The sequence below is a fragment of the Crinia signifera genome, chromosome 2 (genome assembly GCF_055691185.1).
Source record: "Crinia signifera chromosome 2, ASM5569118v1, whole genome shotgun sequence".
Taxonomy (NCBI): Eukaryota; Metazoa; Chordata; class Amphibia; order Anura; family Myobatrachidae; genus Crinia; species Crinia signifera.
In genome coordinates, this window is record NC_139218.1 from 77,210,360 (window position 1) to 77,235,604 (window position 25,245).

At 44.0% G+C, this 25,245-nt stretch overlaps 1 protein-coding gene across 2 annotated transcripts in view; it reads left to right on the forward strand.

Moving 5' to 3' along the window:
- Positions 1-2,245: 2,245 nt before the first annotated feature.
- Positions 2,246-25,245, forward strand: part of ASB11 (ankyrin repeat and SOCS box containing 11) — a 38,845-nt gene continuing 15,845 nt past the window's right edge. The window contains exons 1-3 of one of the 2 annotated variants that reach the window (XM_083172449.1): positions 2,246-2,423; positions 21,689-21,768; positions 23,023-23,130. In XM_083172449.1, coding sequence (XP_083028575.1) covers positions 2,246-2,423; positions 21,689-21,768; positions 23,023-23,130 — 366 coding nt within the window. Of the gene's footprint in view, positions 2,424-20,629; positions 20,792-21,688; positions 21,769-23,022; positions 23,131-25,245 lie in introns of those variants that run through there. The other variant, XM_083172450.1, reaches the window with a different exon arrangement.

Genomic DNA, 25,245 nt, shown 5'->3' on the forward strand with positions numbered 1-25,245 from the left:
GTTCTCGTTTTGCTCGCCTGGAGCTCGGCAGTCGGGATTCAATGTCCCGGCCACCGAGCGGCGAGAAGGGGGCGTGGCCGCGAGTTGATGACGAAAATAGACGAGCTCCGGCCAGGAGCTCGCCTATTTACGGCTTTTCTCGGCAGAACGAGCCCGACAGCTTGTGCTGTCGGGCTCGTTCTGCGCAAAACCCCTGTTCAATGCTGTCGGGGAAGACAGCATTGAATAGGGCCCCGCAGCCATCTCCCCCGTCGGGAGATGGCTGCGGGAGCACGACAAAGATTGAATACCCCCCTAAGTCGGAGTACGATTCAGCTTACACATACAGGTCCAGAAAATCTACATCCATCATTGCAGACCCTGTACCTGGCCACGCTTACAAAACAGGGGCAACACTCTAGAATTTTGAAGGACAGTGTCAGATGTCAATCATGCTGCAGCTGGGGGGGAGGGTGCGGACTGTATCGTAAAACTGGTTCTGCACAAGAGCAGACTATGAACCATCGCATTTGTACGTAAAACAGGTTTAAATCCAAAGTCAATACCACAGTCTGTATGCGTTAAATGGCTGCCAAGATCACAAAACAGTTTATGTCAAGTTGTCCTGTCCCTATTGCTATTGATTAATTACACTCTGAAGATTTCAGTGAGCATACATTTATTTAGATGTATAGCGTCAGATTGAGAAGTTGTAAGAATGCGATGCAATTAGTACTGCAGGTTAGGGACAGATCTAATGGGGCCTACACACAGTGATTTCTAACGAATGCTTAGGGACCAGGATGGGCAATAAGTGGCACTCCAGCTGTTGATGAACTACACATCCCAGCATACCTTGTATCAGTTCAAGCATGGCTAAATAGAAAAACTCAAGGCAATGCATGCTGGGATGTGTAGTTCAACAGATGGAGGGACACATTGCCCACCCCTGGCTTAGAAAATGCCTCGTCATCACTCTGTGTGTAAGGGCAATAGCGATGAGTGTCCCCGCAATTGATATCCCACATGCAGGATACAGTAATTCTAGTGAGATTGCTGGTCAGGGCCGTTTTTCTTACCGGAGAACACTGGCCCTGACAGATCGCTCCTGCCACAACGCTGTTTGCTAAGCAATCTACATTGCTCAGTGTGCTCAGCAGTGTTGACGCATGTGTAGACACCTTAAGGAAAATACAGACCTACTACTGTATATTGGTGTACAGTTTCTGAGCGATGCTTGTTATGCTTCCTTTCACCACCACTATTCTTTTATGATCATGCACCTGCTGTTAGTAAGTTCCCCTACCTTGCTATGTGGTGAGTGTTAGCTGTTCTGGAATCTGCTGGAATATAAAAGAATGGAAATGCATTTTACACTGCAACTTCCCATCTATTCCAATGGACATATATAGTGGTAGATGCTCAATTAGTTTAGTAATACCATTCAGGTGCATGGAAAGGACTGGTAATACTGAGTAAGTAAAAATCCATGGTTCCCCCAGCTCACTGAATGGTGTTAGTAACCAATCTTGAACACTACACGGTAATAGAATTCAGAGATATTGGTTGCGTATATTTGTGCAAATTTATGTGTAAGCCCACAAGGCTTCTCTGTATATTGGGGGTCCCTAGCACTCTATCTAGGTTAAGGGTGTGGCATCCATTAAAAAAAACAGCATAAGCTAGAAAGCCCAGAGCGGCACACCAATAAAATACTATAGTGTTAATAAATATTAGTGATCGGAAGCCGAAGCTACGTATAGAAAGTGAGAGAAAAATAATAATAATGACCTACACCTAGTATACACATGTTAAATGTCTGATTTTGTGAAATACACCTGGTGTATTTTTTTGGAGTATTTTTTTTTTTTACAACTTGTACTAGAATACGCCTAGTAGATGTTCGTATTTTGAAATGATGACTTGATAGTAAATTTAAAAATTACATTTGAGTAATGTTCCTGGTTCTGACTCCTGGCTTTGCTTGACAACTTGCTCTGAATTTTAACACTTAGTTGTCACTTGTCCGGAATCTGTTGAGCTTGGCATCTGGAAGTTTGATGACACCAAATTCCTAAAACGTATATTAATGAATGCTCTTAGCACCTATTTCACATAAGGCAACGTGTATTGTTCTTTTAATTTGATTTACTTCATAGAGATCGTTCTCTGAAGTCAACCAGCAGTGGAAAGTTCTAAAATAGACTTTCAGTTGCCAAAAATAGACGGCTACAGTGAAAGCTTTTCAGTTGGTGTGTTAGCTACAATGGAGAGTAGCTCTATACTTCTGGCTTTCACTAATATTTATGTCGCAATATTTGCGCTCTTCTGCTTTAAACTTTTAATCAAAGTGTCCTTGGCTCTGCTCACTCATTTTTACATTGTCCGAGGAAACCGGAAAGAAGCTGCCAGGATAGCGGAAGAGATCTATGGAATAGCTCGAGGTAAATTTACATTTACGGGTTGTTTTTGATACAATGTCCATCAAAATATTGTTTTTTGTTTCCATAAAACTAATATTGGATGCTTTGAAGTATACATGCTGATCTGTTTCCATGTTCCGCAGACATTCCCTGTACATCAAATGCTAATATTGAGCTGTTTGGCCTGCAGAATGTTAAGAACTGAAAGCAGCACTGTCTGATTCTGTAGGGACTTGGCCTGAGTTTAGCAGCAATAACTGATATAGCCGGGGATTGTGACAGTGTCTTATACACCAAGATGTTACATCCTGTGTGCTCGGCTTACATGTTCAAAGGATTATGTTCTGAAACCAGTCACATTCCATGTGTTCTACTGTAAACAAGAGCCGATATACCAGCATTTACCATTATACTGTACTGTATTTGTCACTTGATGTTCCAGGAGTAATTCTTTAGTAGCTACTGAATTTAGATGAAGAATATGTGGTTTGTTTACTTGGAGTCGCCTATGTAAACAAGCTTAATGCTATTGCCATATCCCCTACAGTGGTATTCCTGTACAGATTGAGCATGGAGCAAAATACAACGTAGGCTTCACATATTGATTAAAGAAGTTTTTAAATCCATGTGAACTGCAGCCTCACTCCCTGCAAAGATTTTTAGGTTGACATGTACAGTAATAGGATGAGAAAATCAGAAAGTGAGAGGTGTGGTAAGAAATCTCCAGGTTTTTTTAAAGCGGCAATTATTTACACTGCAAAACCAGTTTGATTATGAATGATTGCCGCTTTAAAAAACCTGGAGATTTCTTACCGAATCTCTCACTTTCTGACTCTGCCACCCTATTACATTTCACCCTCAGTCTTCATACCTCCCAACAGTCCCGAAAACCGCGGGAATGCCCCGGTTTTCAGGGACATTCCCGTGTCCCTCCCGCAGACCGACAGTATCCCGCAGCGAGGGGGGGGGGCTGGCTGTTGGGAGTCCCCCCTTTCGGCTGCTGAGCAGCGGGGAATAAACGCTGTGCTCATGCGCGCAGCGTCTATTCCCGCAGCCAGGGGGCTGGGGGCATGGCTCACGGAGCCTCTGGGTCATGCCCCGATTGCGGCAACATGGGGGTGTGGCCTCACGGGAGAGCCGCGAGTGTAGGCCACGCCCCAAAATTAAACCATGACCCCCGAAATTTTCGGCGCGCCTGCGGCACACACCTCTCTGTCCCTTTTGCGTCTCCCTGAAAGTTGGGAGGTATGAGTCTTTGTATAGGAACCACCATTACTTTTATCTTGCATCTGTCTTACGTTATACGGAAAGCTCACAAACTATCTCTAGGTACACAGTCAACCGGTCGACACCAAAAGGTTGGCATAAGAAAATAGTCAACATGGCAATGGTCTATATATATATATATATATATATATATATATATATATATATATATATATTTTATATTTTAAATTTTTTTTTTTTTTCTAGGAAATGTTTTTCTAGCCTATGTTCAGCATATTAGGAACAGGTAATCATTGTTTAAATGACGCATTATTCCTGTTTAGTTTCTGACAATGAAACACGGGTGCATGCAGGGCGCGGGGGGTGTATTTCTGCTGTCTTCTGGACTGTGGAGGGTTCTGGGAGGCTGCTCATGCTGCGCAGCAGCCGTCACTGCTGTCTCCCTGTGCCAGCATGCATTGCCACTGTGTTGCTAATAGGGAATGTTACATTTGTGGCAAGGCATGCTGGGATATAAAGTTTCACAACAGCTGTAAAGCCACAGGTTAGCCAGGCCTGCTATATAGCAACCAGTGTGAGCAAAACAGAATTATTATGGAATAGGGATGATCGCTCTTCACTGGATCTGCCACTTCCACACTTCCATGAATCATCCTGTTGTTGCCACATTATTACTGTTTTCTAGTGGCTTTTTTTTTTTCAGCAAGAAGAAATGACCATGCGTTATTGTACTCCAATGACCTCCATAGCCGCAAGGTCTCAATCCAGTGAAGCATCTGAAATGTAAAGAAGACAATGTAAACAAAAATGATGCCAAATGGGCCATATTCTTGGCATATAAATTAAACCAGGCTGATTTGTATGCATCTGTAGTCTATACTGTGGCAGTTTTGAGCATTTTTAGTTAAACAGGACAAATTACATAATGTCCCAGACATGCCTTACCTGTAAATTGTATTCTCTCCATTACAAAGAGACACCTCTCTATAGATCTCTGTGGGTCTGCACATTTTGGAGGTACATCAAAGGAAGTGAAATATTATTTTATCAGATTTTTTAAGTCTTTTATTTAAAAATTTCAAAATAGGGGTTAGATTAACAGCAACAATTATGTTTTATAGGACTAGTTTACAGTAGGGATTGTTAGGGATTTTGAGGGGGCACACATACATATGTGCACAGCCCACTATAATCTGTGCAATCTTTGGGGTCGATCTTATTAGCTGTGATTAATTCGGTAATGTGAATCATCACAGCAGTGGCCCCCATAGGGTAGCGAGCAAATTTGGGTGAAAAACAGCCCTCAAATATTACAAGATCGGATTCTGTTACCGGGGATGTTTAAATGCTGTGGCAACAGCACTTCGCAATTAATAGGATCGACCCCTTTGTCTATTGTTCCGCTTCATTTGCACAGTGGTATAATCAGCATATAGCTTGCTCTTGGAACCACACTTACTTTGTACAGTAATTCTATCTAGAATTCACATAGCAGTTTCTTTTCAAACTTTGAAGAATGTGGCAAATAAAACAACTTTCCTTTTAATAAATGAAGGACAGACACGTTAAGCTTCTGTCACGAATGCATATAAAGGTATCTTTTAACTTTAACCCCTTCCCGACATTTGACGTATATATACGTCATGGCCGGGATGTACTTCCCGACACATGACGTATATATACGTCATGACTTCAAAGTGCCACTGCGTCTCGAGACGCAGTGACAGAGGGACGATGTCTGCTGTCCCTGACAGCAGACATGTCCCTGCATGCCCAGGGGGGGCTGCGATGCCGCCCCCCCGTCGGCGATCGCTGTGATTGGCTGTTCAGTGTGAACAGCCATTCACAGCGTTTTCCTGTGTTACTGGCGAATCAGACGCTCGGTAACACAGGTGTCAATCACCGCCGGGCGTCAGGGGGCATGAGGGGGTCATCGGTGACGACGACACCTCACCCCACCTGCCCCCAAGGCTGTGATTGGTCCGTGGGACCCACGGACCAATCACAGCCAAGGCGCGTGATTTAAACTAACGGTGACTGCGCTGCAGACGCCATTCCGGTCTGGAATTGCGTGCAGAGCGGTCACCGTGCCAATCTGTCTTGATACATACCTGATCCTTGCCTGAAACTTACCTGATCACCGCTGATCACCGCTGGTAGCGTGCTGCCAGCAGCTGGATACTTCCTGGATCTTGTGACTTCTGTGTGTGCTGCTGCAGCAGTGTCATAGAGTCACAGATCGTGAGAGATAGGGACAGATAGTGATAGAGAGTGCTATATTTTGTGTCTGCTACCCCCCCTTTTGTGCTGATCAGTATATCTGTGCTGATCAGCAACTTTTTGGGGGTGCAGGGTTTTTTTTTTTTATATATACCTGTCAGTTGCTGCCAGTTGCACTGTCAGATGCACCAAGGGTTGTGCACCTGCTGCCCCTCACTGGTAATCAGTGTCGCATCACTGATCACCTTTTTTTTTTTTTGAGGGTGCTGTGGGGTCTTTTTTTAATTTTTTTTTTTTACACACACTGTGATTTTGTGGGTGTCCTGTGGCCACTGTGCGCTGATCAGTGACGTACATCACTGATCAGCTTTTTCGGCACAGGGTTGATCTATTTTTTTTTTTTTTTTTTTTGATCAAATTCCTGTTGCCTTTGAGCGCTGTTCAGTGACGGACGTTACTGACCAACATCTGTGCTCAATTTTTGGCGCAGGACCTTTTTTTTTTTTTTTTTTTTTTTTAACCCCTTCAATTTTTTTTTTTTTTATTGGGATCAAATTCCTGTATAAAGTATTTTTTTTTTCTGCACTACATACACACTACACACTACATACCCCCCGTGTTGAAATAAAGTTTGTACCCCCCCTACACTATACACGTGTTGAAACATTACACTTTTAGAAACACAAAAATAAAAATGGCATCCCAAATGTCATCCCAAATGTCATCCCAGTCATCCAGAAGAATGTATTCAGCGGAGGAGGCATATGCCATGCTTGCTTCTGACTCTGACACAGCCAGTGATGCAAGCGGGGAATTTGAAGGATTCGCCCCCGTAGAGCAGCTGAGACCCCCCCCCCCCCCCAAATGATTGATCCCGTATGGACCCCACCACCAGACAATTTTGAGCCCCAGGTTCCTGAGTTTTTGGCCATCCCAGGAATCCAATTTGATTCAGCAGGTCTCAGAGAAATTGACTTTCAAATTATTTTTCTCTGATGATTTTATAAATTTAATGGTGGACCAAACTAATTTATATGCCCAGCAGTTTATTGCTCAAAACCCCACGTCATCATTTGCTAGGTGGACCCCTGTAGATGCAGTAGAGATGATGACGTTTTGGGGTCTGGTGTTACATATGGGCATAGTAAAAAAGCCAGAAATTAGGCAATATTGGAGTACAGATGTTCTGTACAGCACCCCATTTTACCGTATAGCCATGACTCGGGCTCGTTTTGAGATAATCCTTAAATTTTTACATTACACCGATAATACACTGTGCCCACCCAGAGATGATCCCACCTTTGACCGACTATTCAAAGTCAGGCCGGTCATTGATCATTTCAGTGCCAAATTTGCAGAGATGTACATCCCTGAAAAATTTATTTGTATTGACGAGTCCCTTATACATTTTAAAGGAAGGGTTAAATTCCGCCAGTACCTTCCCAGTAAGAGGGCAAGGTATGGCATAAAAATGTATAAGCTGTGTGAAAGCACCTCAGGGTACACCCACAGGTTTAGGGTATATGAAGGGAAGGATTCAAGAATTGAACCGCCAGAATGCCCCCCCTCCCTCGTAGGTGTTAGTGGAAAAATTGTCTGGGATTTAGTGCACCCCTTCCTGGATAAAGATTATCACCTCTATGTGGATAACTTTTACACTAGCATCCCCCTGTTTAAGGCCCTTGGTTCAAGAGGTACAGCAGCTTGCGGTACTGTGCGTAAGAACCAAAGAGGCCTCCCAAAAACGCACATTGCCCAAGTAATGAGAAGGGGTGAAAGCAGGGGAATATGCACCGAAAATATGTTGTTGGTCAAATATAAGGACTAGAGGGATGTCCTTATACTGACAACAATTCATGGAGACAGTACCACCTCCATCCCTGTACGAGGTACCAGTACCCACACCTCAAAACCTAATTGTATCCTGGATTACAATAGGTACATGGGCGGAGTGGATCTTTCAGATCAGGTACTGAAGCCGTACAGTGCCCTGCGGAAAACAAAAATCTGGTACAAGAAGCTGGCCGTGTATATCATCCAGATGGCACTGTATAACGCTTACGTGCTATTCCGTTCTACCAGCCAGAGGGGGACATTTATGCACTTTCAAGAGGAAGTCATAAAGGGCCTAATATTTGGGAACCAGCAGGCAGAGGGCCCCAGTACTTCTAGTACTGGCCCCCGTATTGTACCAGGGCAGCATTTTCCTAACGAAATCCCCTCCACTGCAAGAAAGGGCAGGACACAAAAAAGGTGCAAAGTTTGCTATAAAAAGGGAATAAGAAAGGAAACTATTTTCCACTGTGAAACTTGCCCCGACAAACCCGGCCTATGTATAAAGGAGTGTTTTAAAATATACCACACATCTATGGATTATTAGGTTCTGTCACAAACTTGGGGTGCACTACCACTCGGGGATTGGCTAGACCTGACACAGGGGCGCGGAGTCTAACCGTGCCGGGGGTTTTCTGCCAGTGACCCCTCCAAGCGGGATATGGGCTTCTGCGGCACCCGACACGTCGGTCGCGGCCCCCTGGTCAGGTTCCCCGTATGAGTGGTGGTAGCTTGTGGAATATGGAGCGTGGTCGTCAAGCCGGATCAGTAACAGATGAGCAGATACGGTACCAAGGAATGCAGCACACAGGGAGCAGGCAGGAGAATGGTAACAGAACTAGCCAAGGTCATACACTGGATGTCACGGATGTAGTACACAGGGAGCAGGCAGGAGAATAGTCAGGAGAATAGCCGGAATCATACACTGGTAAACACTGGGTACGGTACACGAGGATCAGGCAGGAGAATGGTCAGGAACAAGCCGAGGTTAGATGCAATAATCAGAAGTCTGGAATAGTACAAGGCACTGGAACGCTGGAGCTGGTGTGAACCTATACTCTGGCAGCTTCTGTCTCCCAGAGGCTGCCCTTTATAGGAAGCACAGGGAACCCACAGGTGAACTAATCAGTGGGCTGAGCATGCTCAGTTTACACTGAACTCTCCTGCAGGAGAGTTACCCAGGTGTAACTAATTAGCTGAGCTCAGATCTCACAGCACAGTTCAGCTATACAGAGATTGTCAGCAGCAAGGACTCCTCCAGGTGCTGTAATTAGCAAAGCTCAGGCCACACAGACTTTCCTTGCAGCATGGAGCAGGCTGAACAGACAGGAGAAGCCACAAACCAGGTAAGAAACAATACAATAACTGAATGTTGTGACAGGTTCATCATTTCACCGTGCTTCGGGGGTCTTGCTAATGCCACATAGCACCCACCATTCATTCCACCAGAATCTGAGCTGCAAAATCCAAAAATCACTCCTTCCCTTCTGAGTCCTGCCATGCACCCAACTGGTATTTTTTGGTCACATATGAGGCATTGCCATACTCGGGAGAAATTGGGGCACAGATTTTGGGGTGCTTTTTCTCCTTCATACCTTCTGAAAATGAAAAATTTTGAGCCAGAACTGCATTTTTGTGTAAAAAAATGTAATTTTTCATTTTCACTGCCCAGTTGTATCAAAATTGGTGAAACCCCTGGGGGTTTGAAATGTACACTATACCCCTAGATGAATTCCCTGAGGGGTGTAGTTTGCAAAATGGGGTCACTTGTGGGGGGGTTCCACTGTATTGGTGCTTGGGGGGTCTTGCTAATGCGACATAGCACCCACCAACATTCCACCAGAATCTGAGCTGCAAAATCCAAAAATCACTCCTTCCCTTCTGAGTCCTGCCATGCACCCAAATGGTATTTTTTGGTCACATGTGAGGCATTGCCGTACTCGGGAGAAATTGGGGCACAGATTTTGGGGTGCTTTGTCTCCTTCATTCCTTGTGAAAATTAAAAATTTTGAGCCAGAACTGCATTTTTGTGTAAAAAATTTAATTTTTCATTTTCACTGCCCAGTTGTACCACAATTGGTGAAACCCCTGGGGGTTTGAAATGTACACTATACCCCTAGATGAATTTTCTGAGGGGTGTAGTTTGCAAAATGGGGTCACTTGTGGGGGGGTTCCTAAATTTTAGCATCTTATGGTGCCTAGAAACCTACATGGTGCCTAAAAAATAATCTCATAAAAAGGAGGCTCCAAAATCAAGTAGGTGCTCCTTCTATTATGAAGCCTGTGGTTTGGTCAACGTGCACACTAGGGCCACATATAGGATATTTATGAACACAAAAGAATTGGGGGAATCAATTTTTAGTCACATTTCTCTAGTAAAATCTACTGTGTTCCTTAGAAAAATGTATTAAAATTGAAAATCTGCAAAAAAAATTGAAATTTCACCTACACATTGTTTTAATTCCTGTGAAACACCTTAAGGGTTAACAAACTTCCAAAATGCTGTTTTGAATACTGTGAGGGGTGCAGTTTTTGAAATGGTATCATTTATGGGGGTGTCTCACATACAAGTCCCTCAAAGTCACATCAGAACTGAACTGGTCCCTAAAAAAATCAGTGTTTGAAATTTTCTTGAAAATTTGAGAATTTGCTATTCATATTGTAAGCCTCCTAGTGTCCAAAAAAATTAAAAGGAAGTTGAAATAATGATGGAAACATAAAGTAGACATATGGTCTATGTTAGTTATTAACTATTTTGAGTGGTATGATTATTTGTCTCACAAGCAGAAAATTTAACATTTTGCAAATTGCTAAATTTTCCATTTTTTTACGACATTTTGGTATTTTTCACAAAAAAACACAGACTGTTTCGACCCAAATTTACCACTAATTTGAAGTACAATGTGTCACGAGAAAACAATCTCAAAATCACTGGGATAAGTAAAAGCAAAAAAAAGTTATCCCCACTTAAGTGATACATGTCAGATTTGAAAAAAAGGGCTCTGTCAGGAAGGCAAAAACTGGCTGTGTCAGGAAGGCGTTAAACCTCAGGTATATCTCAGCAGGGCACAGAATTAACGGAGCATGAGACATTTACTTTGTGGTTTCAACAGAAGCGTGATCTGTCATTTACTTACTGCTGGGGAATTGACCAGGGTTTCAGTTCAAATATTAAAGAAGACCTGAAGTAAAACGGTAGCCTAATAAAGCATAGTGTTTTGAAAAATAGTCAAACTGACTATATAGATGAGCAAACCCATTTATTTACTGATGCCAGAATCCGTGAGATTTTAGCATTAGAACCTCCCTCATGTATGGATTTGCCAAGCTTTCTGTAGTGGAGGGCATTAATGACTGATGATAAACAAACTATAACTACTATAGAATACATACAAATGTGCCCTTTTACATGCCTTGGAAAAGGGGCCCAACGGCAGGCTAGTGCATGGCCTTTGCACCTATGATCCCATAGTATTTCAAGTTGCAAACAGATCTGCAACATGCTGCAAAGCAACAATGTAAAATGACACAATGGTAGTTGCTTAAAAGAGGGGACTCCCCTCTATCACACAAGGCTCCTTCAAGTATGTAGTTGCTGGGGCAGGAGAGATTGGGCACATTAAGTGCCCCCCTTATTCACTGGCTCTAATATGTCTACAGTGCAGGTTGATACTATCCCCTGACAATAGCCAGTATGAGTTTGCAAACTTTGAGGCTAAAGTTGAACAGCAACCATCAACTATTCTTCTAATGCTGCTGGAGGCATCTGAGAGATACTGAGCCAGATGCACTAAGCTTCAAACGTGATAAAATGGAGAGTAATAAACAGCCAGCCAATCGGCACCTGCCTGCTATGTCACAAGCTGTGTCTGAAAAATGTCAGGCAGGAGCTGATTGGCTGGCGGTTTATCACTCTCCGTTTTATCACTTTTGAAGCTTAGCGCATCTGGCCCTATGCCTCCTGACAGCTTCACAGATCTGAGTGCTGCATCAGATCATCATCTCAACTGCCCATCATCTGTCTGCTTGCAAGGCCAGGAAATCTGTCCCCTGATGGAGATCCTGGCCAAGAGTAGATGTGCTCCCATTACCAGGAATGAAGGTGAAGTATACTCTTGCTATGTACAAAATGGCTGCAGTATGTCAGTGGTGATGATGCTTGGGAGAATTGCATATGCGCTGATACACAGCAGTAGGAGTAGTACACAGGTTATTAGGTTTGCATGCTACTCTGAATAAGGCCTATATACCAATCCAGAGACACTATGAGGGAAATTTGTGTATTCTACTTCACATGTGATGTTGCTATGGGCAACCAATCAGAATCTACTTTAATTTATTAGAAGATAGTAGACCGTATCTGATTAACCAATAGCAACATCATATGTGAAGTAGAATACACATCTTAGGAAATGTCCACCTATGAGAGTAAAGTGGAGCTGCATCCTCTGATGACTGCAGTGTTTGTGTATGTTTGTGTTAATGTCGCCTACACACGGACACAGAATTGTAGATAAAGAGCATAGAAATGTCAGATTGCACATTATTTACTTCTTTTAAACCATAAATTCAGTTTTGTTTTTCTCCCTGACTCCCTGCTTTGTTCTCATTACCTTTTGTTCAAAGCAACAATATGCTGTTCTCTATTGTGATGGCACATTTTCTCTGCCGATTTTAATATGACCTTGTCCACTTTCAATTTGCTTGTTTATTAATGTCGCAAACAATAAATAGGCTGTTTTGCAAACTCTTTATCCATCCACTGCATTCTAACTGGGTTCACAGTTACAACTCCATCATTTGCATCAATAGAGCAAAATCGCAATATGAAAATGTTTCTCTATTGTTTGTTTATTTCAAGTTTTGTTTTAAGCAGATTAATGGAGCCTACACATGTAGTGATTTCCCTATTTCGCTTAGAAAATGCCCCTACACTGCTCCATGTGTAGAGGCCATAAGTGCATCGATATCGCCCCGCGATTAATATCCAGCATGCTGGATACTAATTGGTCAGGACCAGTGCTCTCACCAGAGAACACTGGCCCTGACATCGCTCAGCACACAGCGCTGACACATCGCTGTGTGCTGAGTTATCTTGCTAAGCATTGTGTGGTATCTAGCATTGCTCAGAATGCTCAGCAAATCTCTACGTGTGTAGGCCCCTTAAGTGTTTCTTGGATCCAGATTTACTTGGAACCCTTACCTAATTGCTATGAGAAAAATATTTTGTGGCCCTCCGGACAAAGTAATTTTCTTAATAGTGGCCTAAATGATTGCTAGAAATGCACATTGGTGCAATGGATGCGTATTGTAATAATACATTTTTTGTTGTTGTTTGACTAGATAATGTATTTGCTTGTCAAGGAGATAACTTGATTTGCTGTCTCCGAAGTCAGTGGTGCGGCATGATGTAGCTGGGTGTGACTTGCTTGGGAAGAACAGTGGTCTGTGTGTTTCAGGGATTGGCCAAATTGCTCCTGATGTTACCATTTGGGAATGTTGCTGGATACCCATTGTGGAAGGGCAGTTCGGTGAGCCTCTATAGTCTGGCACTTTTTTGTTAATCTGGACACATTAGGTGTTATGATTTGGGTGGAAGTTAGGCTGCAGGAGGGTTTGGAGGGGGATGGTTTAGTGAGGCAGCGGGGGGTGTGTGCTGCTGCTGTGGATGCCAGGTGATACTACCGACAATCTAATAAAATGGATAGTCCGACACAGTACCAGGACCAATGGTGCAGGATTATCCCTGGTTTACCTGTGTGTGACAAACTGCAAATGAAATCTTGTTGCATTTGAATACATGGGTGGGAATTGTAATAGTCTTCACGAAAATAAGGTGGTTCATTTTTGGGAACTTGTAGGCGTGTGGATGAATAAAAAAAATAAAAATGATGGTGCAACCATTGTCACAGGGATCTTTTGCCAAAGGAGAGGGGGGATATTTTTTATGAGGGATGGGAAGACATTTTACAATGGACACACACACATTACCCAATATGCTGAATTATGCACTTGTAATTAAAAAAAAGACATAAATACAGTATTGTTTCATTTCTTTTTTCATACTTTGGCACAATACCATAATTTATGTGCCAATTAGTATGGCTTGCTTCAGATTTTGCATTGATGAAGGTCTTTAAAAGTGCTGAATTGGATGTTGACCTGTAAAACAAAGCAACAAAATCCCCATGTCATTTTATGTCTAACCCTTGTATAAAATGTTAATGTTCAGTATGTCAACATGAAAATATTGATTGTGGGAACATTGACTAATCGACATTCACAATGCCAACATGGACAGTGTTAATATTGTGGATGTCGTTAAAAGTGAGGTACCCGAGGAAGGATATGTTTTGTATCCGAAACTTATTGCACGGAAGATGCAATGGGGACAATTATAGCAGGACACGTGCGGTGGGGCTTATAGAGCCAGAAACTATCTATATGCTATGTGTGTATAGTCCACCGCACCACCACTAATGCCCCTTTCAGACCGCACATATAACATGGTATTTTGCCGTTTTTTTACCATTTCAAAACGGTAATATGTGCGTTCTGAAAGGTCCAGACTGAATATACCGTTTAAAAAAAACGGTATTTGGAAACAGTAAAAAAGCAGGGTCCTACCCATTTCGGACCTGTTTTTTTTTTCTTCTCTTTGCATATCTAATGAGCGGGAACCAGCGCAGCGAATATTTATCGAGCGGGTCCCTGCCCCCTGCATATGGAATGAGCGGGACCTGCTCCGTGCAGTAAAAAATTAATGAGCGGGTCCCCGCCCCCTGCATATGGAATTAGCCGGACCTGCTCATTCCATATGCAGGGGGCGGGGACCCACTCATTAAATATTTACTGCGCTGGGTCCCGCTCATTAGATATGCACAAAGCGGGACCTCAGTGGCATGCGATGTGAAAGGGGTTTAACCTGCTTTGACCTGTTTTAAGAAACATTGAAAAAAAACGGGTCTAAGCAGGTTTTGTGGTGTGACAGCAGTATAAGTATGAGAGGGAGGATACGGGCTTTCCCTTGTTTTGCTGTATGGTTGTTTTTATTATACAATGTCTCTTGCTGTTTCAATAAATCTGTATGTTTTTACCTGTCATTTAGTGGAGACCTATATTTATAATTGCAGTAAAAGGTGTCAAACATGTTATCATCCACACGGTCATCTTCCCATGGTTTAGCACCACTATATTCACATAAGTGTTCTATCTATATTGTGATTGGGAGCTGGGGTTCTCTCTGTGTTGTGGATATAAGGCTGCTTCACTCTGGGTTTGTTCTGCACACATGCATGAACCATTTTTCTTTGAACATTATAGATGTCGACAATAATATTTTGTCTCAACTCTAGCACCACCTACATCCTAACCCTAACTTTCATATGTTCATAATGTGAGGGAGAGTCAAAAATGATCAGCGCTCCAGCTGTAGAATTTATTTTAATCAACTTTAAGAAAAGATAAATACATTATTTTTCAATATATTCTCCCTGCCTTTCAATATAAGTTATCCATCTGTCAACAAGCTTTTGTATTTACTCATTAAAAATGTTTTAGTCTGAACTGCCGGCCACTAATGTACCCAAGTCTGTCATGGATTGTTGCATAGGCAGAGCCATGGTTGATTTACAAATTATTTGCTCGATAATCCAATGTCACTCGTCTATCCAACAGGATCAGTTCACATGGGTTCGCTCAATGTTCTCTTCAGACATGGACTGGCGTCTGCTCATATCTATCTATCTATCCCCTGAATTGCCACCATCAGTATTACTCCATGTCTCTGAAGGCCTTTCTGTCATTTCTACTTGTATCTAAATCATGTTACATGTATCTAAAACACATCCAAAATGTGTCTATATCTTACACAAGACACTGCAAAAACTCTAATCCATGCACTCATTATATCACGCATTGATTATTGCAATGGCCTCCTTACCGGAGAAAAGACTCTCACCGCTACGATCCATTTTGAATGCAGCTTCAAGGCTGATCTTCCGAGTTAGACATTCAGGGTGGCATTTAATGGGAATGCGATTTTTAAGCTTTTGCGATGTTTAGTAAAAAAAAGTCAGAATTTGCACGTTTTCCAAAAATGACCAACTTTAAAAGGATGCGAATTGCGTTGTACAGATGGAGCGGGTCTCTTCTTTGCAGGGGATTGCGATGGCGACGCCAGCCGCCATCCCCCGCCATCTGTATATGCGAAAGGGGACGCGCATGCACGAGATGCGCGCGCGTCCCCTTCCGACAGCTTCCCCCGGGTCCTTGTCGGCGGTCACCCGGGGTCCCCACCACGCGTCTCAGTCAGATGGACGTCGGGCTGCTGGCGGATCGCCAGCGGTGAGGTTCTGGTGATTCGCCAGCAAGAGGGAGCCCGGCTCCATCTGTATATCACATTTTTCACCTGTCAATTCGCACACGTTTACTTGTCAGATTGAATTGGTACTTCATGTGGCAACCAGATGTTTTCCCATTCAAAACTAAAAAAATCGTCTATTTAATGGCCTCAAATTCGCAATTTGCATCTGAAAAGTTACTAAAAATTGCCACCAGGTTCTGATGTGCGCTTTTGAAACAGACCAATATGAAAAAAAGGAAAAGGTTAATTTTTACGTAGGTGTCTCCTAACTATAATCAGAAACTCCCCTACATATACCCCAACATCAAGGGCACCTTGGAGGGTTTGAGAAATGGAGTTTTTGCAGAGTTGAGCTGGCTGTGTGTGATATTGGGCATCTGGAGAAACTGCGCAGCAGGAGGGAGCATGCTACACACCAGAACCAGGTCCATCGACTTCACATAGGTACCATGCAACTCCCTCTCAGATCAAGAGGTGGTAGGGATGTTTAGGCTAAACCTCAATAACCTGTTGAACTTATATGAGCAGGGCTGGCAATTATGCGGTGTCCAGGCTGCAAAAATGAATGTGTGCCCTCTACTTTTTTACCACAGGCTCCACTCAGTCTGTGAGCTCATGGGCCTTGGGGGTGTCACAAGCCACTTTCTCTAAGCATTAAACTCAGGTGTTATATGTGCGCCACAGCTTCTTCAAGGCATATATCACATTCACATGTTGTGAGTCAGAGTGGCAGGACCTGAAGGTGGCATTCTATCGGCTCTCAGCATTCCCTAATGTGCTGGGAGACATAGACTGCACCCACATTGGGATTCTGGCACCACACATGAGGGGCTATGTTTTCGTCAACAGACAAGGGAGTCACTCCCTCAGTGTCACACACAACCTGCACATTAACCTGAAAATTCTCAGTGTGGTTGCAGGCTACCCTGAGAACTGCCATGATGCCTATTGTATTTCCTGCGTCATTCAGCCCTCTGGGGCCGCTTCTAGGAGCACAATATGCCTGAGGGCTGGCTACTTGGTAAGTACATTATCACTTTAACTTTATGTGACTCTATAGTGTAAATGGTAATTGTTTAACCTGAACAAAAATGAGCAAAACAGTCTAGTAGTATGCTAATATAGTGAGGAGTGTGGTATATGATCCCGACTGGCCGGACTCGGACAGCAGGGCAAGCGAAACAAAGCCCCTAGCGGGCTCACTGAGCTCGCCACGCTGCATGTACGGTGGCTCGCTATGCTCGCCACCTATTCTATTCTCCCTCTATGGGGTCATGAACCCCCACGAGGGAGAATAGCCGGTGGCCGTCGGGACCCGGAGTGTCTGGGTTTTGACTGTCGGGATCCCGACGTCGGGTAATGACGGTCAGGATCACGACTATCGAGAAACTGTCCGTCACCCTGAAGTGAGTATAGCTTTAAATCAGGCATGTCCATCCTGCGGCCCTCCAGATGTTGTGAAACTACACATCCCAGCATGCCTTGCCATAGTATTGCTATTAGGGAATGCTAAAACTATTGCAAGGCATGCTGGGATGTGTAGTTTCACAACATCTGGAGGGCCGCAGGTTGGACATGCCTGCTTTAAATCATGTACATGCAACTTATATGAAAAATGGGATGTTGGGCAACCAGTGCGATTGTTGACCTTTTCAACTACCAAATTACAGCAAATATGAAACATTAAGCTTGGTTAGCCTCTAGCCACATTCCTGCTAAAACTGTAGGTACATTATATTCTCTTTATGCCATCCAAAGGTGTTACTGTTAATATGTTAAATTACATAAGTGTAATTATTCTTTATTCGTGTTGTGAAATTTGCCAAACTTTTACTATCAATAGTGTCATGTGTTACCTTACAAACATTTCAATACACACTGTACATTACAGTTTACCACCACTATTATGATTTACAGGTGACGCGATATTATGACCTGGTCATGTGCAAATTTATGACCAACCGGAGTGCAATTTCTAATACTACCTTACCAAACCATACAACACCCCAACCTATTAGCCCAATGTTTTCTCCAAAATTTGCAATTTGGAAAAGTGCAATTTCAAAACCTTACTAAAAATTGCATCCCATTACATGTCACCCTCAACGTCTGCTGATCTACTCTGTCAGTCCCTCAATTGGTTGCCTGTACTTTACCGCATTCAATATAAAATACCTCTACTCGCATGCAAGACCATTAAACTGACTACTCCAACATATACATAGGTGTGCGCACATTGAGTTTTATGGGTGCACAGGCACCCCCTAATGCTGTGCCCACCCTTATGAACACATGCCTACCAGCAATACCTTTTACCAAAGACTTTTGCTTTTTAGAACTGTATTCCATTGAAAGAAGTGTACAGATGGATCTGGGCTCTTCTTTGCAGGGGATGGCGATGGCAACGCCATCCGCCATCCCCTGCCACCCACCATCTGTTTTTGCGAATGCAAAATGCATCTCGTGCGTGCGCGTCCCCTTCCGACGGCTTCCCCCGGGTCACCGCCGGCTTGAACCCCCCCCCCTAAACCTGTCCGTCTCCCTGAAGCAGAGACAGACAGGTTTTTGTCCCCCTGGCGCACGGACACTGAGACGCGCGTGAGACGCATGCGCGTCTCAGTCAGATGGCGAGCCGGGCTGCTGGCGGATCGCCAGCGGTGACGTTCTGGCGATTCGCCAGCAAGAGGGAGCCCGGCTCCATCTGTACTACAATCAATTATGTGTGTTTTGCATTGTTACTTGTACTAGACCAGGGGTGGCCAACCGGTCAGAGGTAAAGAGCCGAAAAATATTGGTAGTCAAGCTAAAGAGCCGACATCATGCGCGTGCCGAAGGCGCATGCGCCAAAAAAAGGGGCGTACTCTATTTTGACCCCTTGGGTGGGTGTGATACAAATATGCCTCCAATAGTGCAGTGCCATATATACATATGCCACCAATAGTGGCAGATACACATATGCCCCCCACGGTGCCAGGTATGCCCCTACGGTGCCAGAAAGCTGGTATGCCCCCACAGTGCCAAAAAGCTGGTATGCCCCCACAGTGCCACAAACTGCTATGCCCCCACAGTGCCACAAACTGCTATGCCCCCACAGTGCAAATTTCCCAGCAGCAGCACTCACCATTGTTGCTGCTGCTGCCAGGCAGGGAGAGGACAGTCTGGTGTCCCCCTGCAGTCCTCCTGTCATGTCACTGATGGGAGGAGAGCACAGCACAGCACACCGCGCATCTCCTTCCCCCTCACTTCCCTGTGACTGGGCCTCCACCAATCAAAGCTCGCTGGCTGGCTCCTGATTGGCTGCTGGCCCGCAAGCTCTAATTGGTGGATGGCCCAGTCACAAGGATGCACAGTAAGGGGTAGGAGAGATTCACGATGCGCGCTCTCCTCCCCTCAGAAGGAGAAGGGATTCAGGGAACCGGCAGCAGGGGGGAATGGGACAGACGGTGGGCGGCGGGCAGCAGTGGGAGCAGGAGCCGCACTTTACAAGGGGGAGAGCCGCACGAGGCTCAAGAGCCACGGGTTGGCCACCACTGTACTAGACCATTGTCATATCACTACATATCATCCATATATGTTTTTCACTTTATTTGCATGTATTATTATACCGAGAGTACCAATAGATGATGGTAGACACGCCTGATTGGGCGGTGCTATACATGCCCAATATGTGGTGCTAGGCACACCCCTTTGACGGTGCACCCCCTAATAAAATGTGCTGCGCACACTAGTGAACATATATCTCTTCACTTATCTCAAAATTTATCCACAACAGACCTCTCCCCTCTGCACAAGATCTGCATCTCTCTTCCACACTTATTACTAGATCCCATTCACTTTCTATGGGCAGCACCCACCTTATGGAGTGCCCTTCCATGCACACTAAGACTCTCCTCTAGCCTCCAAACTTTCAAGTGTTCCCTGAAATCTCACCTCTTCAGGCAAGCTTATCATATTCTGAAACGATTTTTTCGGGGGGCGTGGCCTGTCAGGAAGGGGCGTGGTCTATAATCACAAGGCCACGCCCCCATTTTCGCCGCTCGTTGGCGCTGAATAGACGCTGTGCGCATGCGCACAGCGTCTATTCTTGGCAGGCTGGGGGGCTCCCAACTGTCCCCCCCACCGCGGGACAATGGCGGCCCCGGGCGGGACGCGGGAACGTCCCCGAATATCGGGACTTTCCCGCGGAAATCGGGACAGTTGGGAGGTATGGTAAGCTTGTGTCACTTTGTTACTATCCAGTTTGTTTTATCACTGTTTCCGATTGTAAAGCGCAACGGCATTTGCAGCGCTATATAGGAAACTGCAAATAAATAATGGTCATTAACTATGTCAGGTAGAAGTTGTCCTTCAGTGAGAACCGTGTTCAGAAAAATACAATTTCATTGAGATATTTTTAACAAGCTCTTGGAAATTTGACAGTTTATATTTGGAAAGGGTATCAATAGCTGTTCTATGTGAGTTAGTTTTAGCATTTTCACCTAACTGTTCCTTTAAATAGGCCTGCTGCTGGTTTTGACATATCATACAGGTGCTGCTTCCATGCAGCCACTAAGCAGTCATGTGATGTTGTGTTTCCGTCAGCCTGAGCCTCCAGCAGCTCTATTAATGTCCACACACTCCGATCTGGCTCTCCATGGAAATACAGAAGCCTCAAAACGTCAGCAATTGTCTGGAATAACATCGTTACCATGGGCATTACGATATGCTCTTTATGGTGACCACATCTGCCACACTTTCCAGGGAGGTATGCTTAAATCTTTGTGTCTCTGACATTGCTAAACATGCAAGCACAGCTATATAACTAGGCTGTAGATGTTATTGATCTGAATAAAACAAATTAAAAGAATAATCAGACCGACGCAGATCTATAATGAGGCTGTGACAGGTGTGGACAGCTGACAGCACCGGATGTCAGCTGCCCACCCTCTTACCGTACAGGGATCACGCAAAGCTAAGACACCAGCGTGCGCCTTCCAAATCATTCGATGGTCCCGGCTGCGAATAAATGTTTATGCAAAATATCCATTCACAGCTGTCCGGGGAACTCGGCGAGCGAGGGGGGCCAGCTGTGTGAGCGCCGGGTGGTGTTTAATCCACACACAACGCTGTGAAATTTGCAACGTTGTGTGTGGACCAGAAATAGGTCCATCATTCACTATTAAGGTGATGGGATGGAAAAGAGTGACTTGGGACTCTGTGAGTCTGTGGGACAAAACAGTTTGGAGACTCCCATATGATATTGGGATACGGTCATTTGGTCTACAGCATGTTGGTCGACATCGGGATAGGTTGACATGGGTCAAGGTCGACAGGTCATTAGGTTGACACAAGCATTAGGTCAACATGGTCTACGTCGACAGTCAAAAGGTCAACATGGGATTTTTCACTGTTTTTTGAGCCAACATGTGCCGACAGGTGGTGTTGCATGCCCTACCATACACTAGGTTGTGTTGGTAGAATAAAATAATGTGCCAGGGGATGCGGTGCACTGCAAACTGTGTCCAGCTGTGGCATCCGGACGACATAATGCGCGTATGACGCTTACCTGATTCGGCTGCTTTCTCTGTGCAACTGCAAGGCCACCTTCAAGTGGTGCGATTGTGTACCCAATATAAGGCAATGCATTGTTTGTGTGTTGCAGGCTCTTGGGCAGACCGGTCTCCCCTGCACGATGCTGCATTTCATGGAAGACTTCTTTCTCTCAAGACTCTAATTGCTCAGGTATGTCTGGTCACATTTACAGTACATACTAGATTTAGTAATGGACTGGTTTATCAAGATTTACTGTAGAGTTATGTAATATATTTAATATAGTGTATTTTCTATATACATAGGAGCCCATTTAAGCTTAGAACCTAGTAGAACATCACAATCAATCACAGAATAGAACCCAAATTTCAGGTGACTGACAGCGGGTCCGATGCGATGCGAGTCGCCTCTGCTGCAGAAGCAATCTCTCAGATTGCTTCTGAGCCAGGCCGGTTAGTCTAGGATTGCATGCGATATATTGCATGCATAATGGTGGCAGAGGCGTAACTAGATATTCGTAGGCCCCATAGCAAAAGTTTGTAAGGGCCCCCTATTTAGCAACTGATGGTGATAAATCCATGTAAAACATATTACTTAGACAGTAAAGATGGGCCCCCTTCAGCTCTGGGCCCCATAGCAGCTGCACCCCTTGCACCTATGGTAGTTACACCCTTGAGTGGCATGCTATCCTGCTGTCCGTGAAGGTTCCGGGCGGCTCAAGGGAGCACTTGTACTAATCACATAAATACAGTTAGACCTCAGAAAGTGATCTTTTCACAGGTTTACAGCAATTCATACAGTGTTACATATCATTAAAAAGAGTCCAAAGCATATATGGGGCACACCGACCATATTTGTTGCTGTGATGTGACCATACCAGAGTGTGATACTTTCTAGAACTTCTGCCTGATAGGCAACACCACCTATAGCTGGTATTGCCATAATAAGCCCCGGGAGCAAGATCTGAAGGATCCCTCTCTGTCTCCTGCTGATTGCACATGCACAAGCCAATGGCTGCCTAAGTATAATAGGACTCCCAGGTCAAATAACCAGAATATCTCTCTTTGCAAGTGACAGCTTCCACCAGAAGAGTTGTCCCTCCAGGTTAGTGCACCTGCACTGAGCACAGATGCCAGTAAGCAAAGAGGTTGGGATGTATCAGTGGAATCCAGTCGTTTGGAATGCAAATGGATTCTGGAGCGTATTTTAACCCTACCCCAAACTTTTCTACTAACAGCCCCTCCCAGTCCTTATAGCCCTCCTATGGGGGCTATAAGGATTGTGAGATATTGTTACAGATTAAAACAAGAACTGTATTTAGAAATATCAAACGCAAACTAGAAGATAAATAACAATTTGTGACTTGATTGTAGAACACGTTTGTCTTATTCTATGTAGTTATGTTTGAATAGCGCAATAAGATTTTATTTTATATTTTAACTACAGGGATTTAATGTCAACATTTTGACAATAGACAGAATATCTCCTCTTCATGAAGCATGCCTAGGCGGTCATGTGTCTTGTGCAAAGGTCTTACTGGAGAACCAAGCTCATGTGAGTGTAATCACCATGTCACTGATCTTAATAGAACTGAACACATTTTTATATGTAATACCAACAATCCTCACTTGATGGCAGCAAAGCACAGTTTTTAACATCTGTTTTATACAATGTCACTGCATTAGAGCAAAGTTCTGTACGTTTCCACGGTTACTCGTAGATGTCTCAGTAAAAATGATTTCTTTGCTGACTGAAGTAGACTGAGAATCTGCTCCTGATTTGTACCTATGCAAGTTCTAACTCAAACATGATTATATATTAATAAAAGCATTACAATAATGAGGATAAGTGTGTATGTGCTAGGAATAATTTACAAAGGCAGGCGTTCGATAACCAGCCAATCAGAGATGATCTTTGAGTGCAAATCTCACAAATAAAGCAACAGTTTGATTGTTGCTATGGTTTACTGCTAATTTTCATGTCAGCCCTTGTCTGTAAAAAAGAGATGTAGTTACTTAAATGGATTTCGAGAGCATCTACATTTACTACAGCAGCAGCTGAGTTCAGCGAGGGCGGTACTGGCTGTGCCGAGCTGGATATAAGTGTAAATTAGTGTCCATGGTTGTCATTACTATAGGGCTGGGCAAAAGCTCACTGACACCAAACCAAATATACTGATTGAGCAACAGGCACATTGCAAAAAGATGTATTCATTCAGGGACCATTAATGAACCTTGGGATAGACTCTATATATTCCATTGATCCTGTTGGTACATATTTGGGATGGCTATATATAATATAATATACAGGTATATGATATGTTTGCTGACTGCTATAAAGTTATGCAACTAAAATATTCACTATTATATGAGCATATTTATTATTTTTCTCTTTATTACTTATGTCCTTGTTCACTATTTGAGTGTATATAGGTTTTATTCCATATTAGTCCAGATTCAACAACTGGAAGGCAGAGCCTCAGGGAAGGTGCCAGGGCACCAATTCAGGGGGAACTCGGCAGAATTCAAAAATTGATAGTATTTTATCACCACCTTCAAAATAGCATTAAGACAAAACAGCGGCAATATCGCTTTTCTTCCAAACCAAAGTACCATTATGCCTTGTTTACATACTCAGTCGCACATACTGTATACATACTCAGTTGCACATACTGTATACATACTCAGTCGCACATACAGTACTGTATACATACTCAGTCGCACATACAGTACTGTATACATACTCAGTCTCACATACTGTATACATACTCAGTCACATGTGATACGCCGCCAGTGGGGGTAGATGAATACCTTGAGTAGCTGGATACTCTTGGTTCCACACCGATTCTTCACCGCGTCGGCTGCAGAGAACACACCACCCTAGGAACTCAAGCAAGGCGTTCAGCAGGTACAACCGCTTATGTTTTATTTAGTACAAATAGGACACAAATAATTAATGCACCCCTATAAGGTCAATAAACTCTATAACAAATCCCACGACAATCTCCAGTATACTGGGGAGTGGGTAAACTGATCCTGCTAACCGCCAACTGGGTCCTTACAGGCAACAGTGTTCCCACCCGGCTATGGTATTATCAATGAATGGCCCTAGCCACCTAATACATATATCTACTGGGTACCCAACATACCATACATACCAAGGCAAACAGTAACATGTCATATAACGTCAGAATCGACACAATGGATACAATGCTGGATGAATACCCTTCCTGGCACTCACCCGAGGGAAGTGTTCCTAATTTGACAAGGTGGACACGGTAACTTTAAATCCGGAAAAGGATTGGCTCCCGGCAATATAAACTTTCACCACAAGATGGCCGTGCGCCCCCTTTTTGACAGCTTCCAATAAGATTTCCTGAAGGGGCTGATTCCCCTAGTTTGGTGGGGCTCCCTGGCGATATGAACAATAGGTAGGGCGGTCCTCACCCTGTTTAGGGTGCTCCTTTGGTGCCCGGCGTTACAGGGGCTCTAATCCTTTTAGGGCTAACACCCCTAATAATGCTTCCTGGTGGGGTATTCGGGGTAGTGTACATGGGGTATTACCTGGCCAGGTAGAGGGGGTTGAGGCTAGCTGGGGCAGTAGCGGGAGGTTGCCCAATAAATAGAAGTCTCCATTGGTGATAGGGAGTGGGTACTGAGGGTTGGCCTG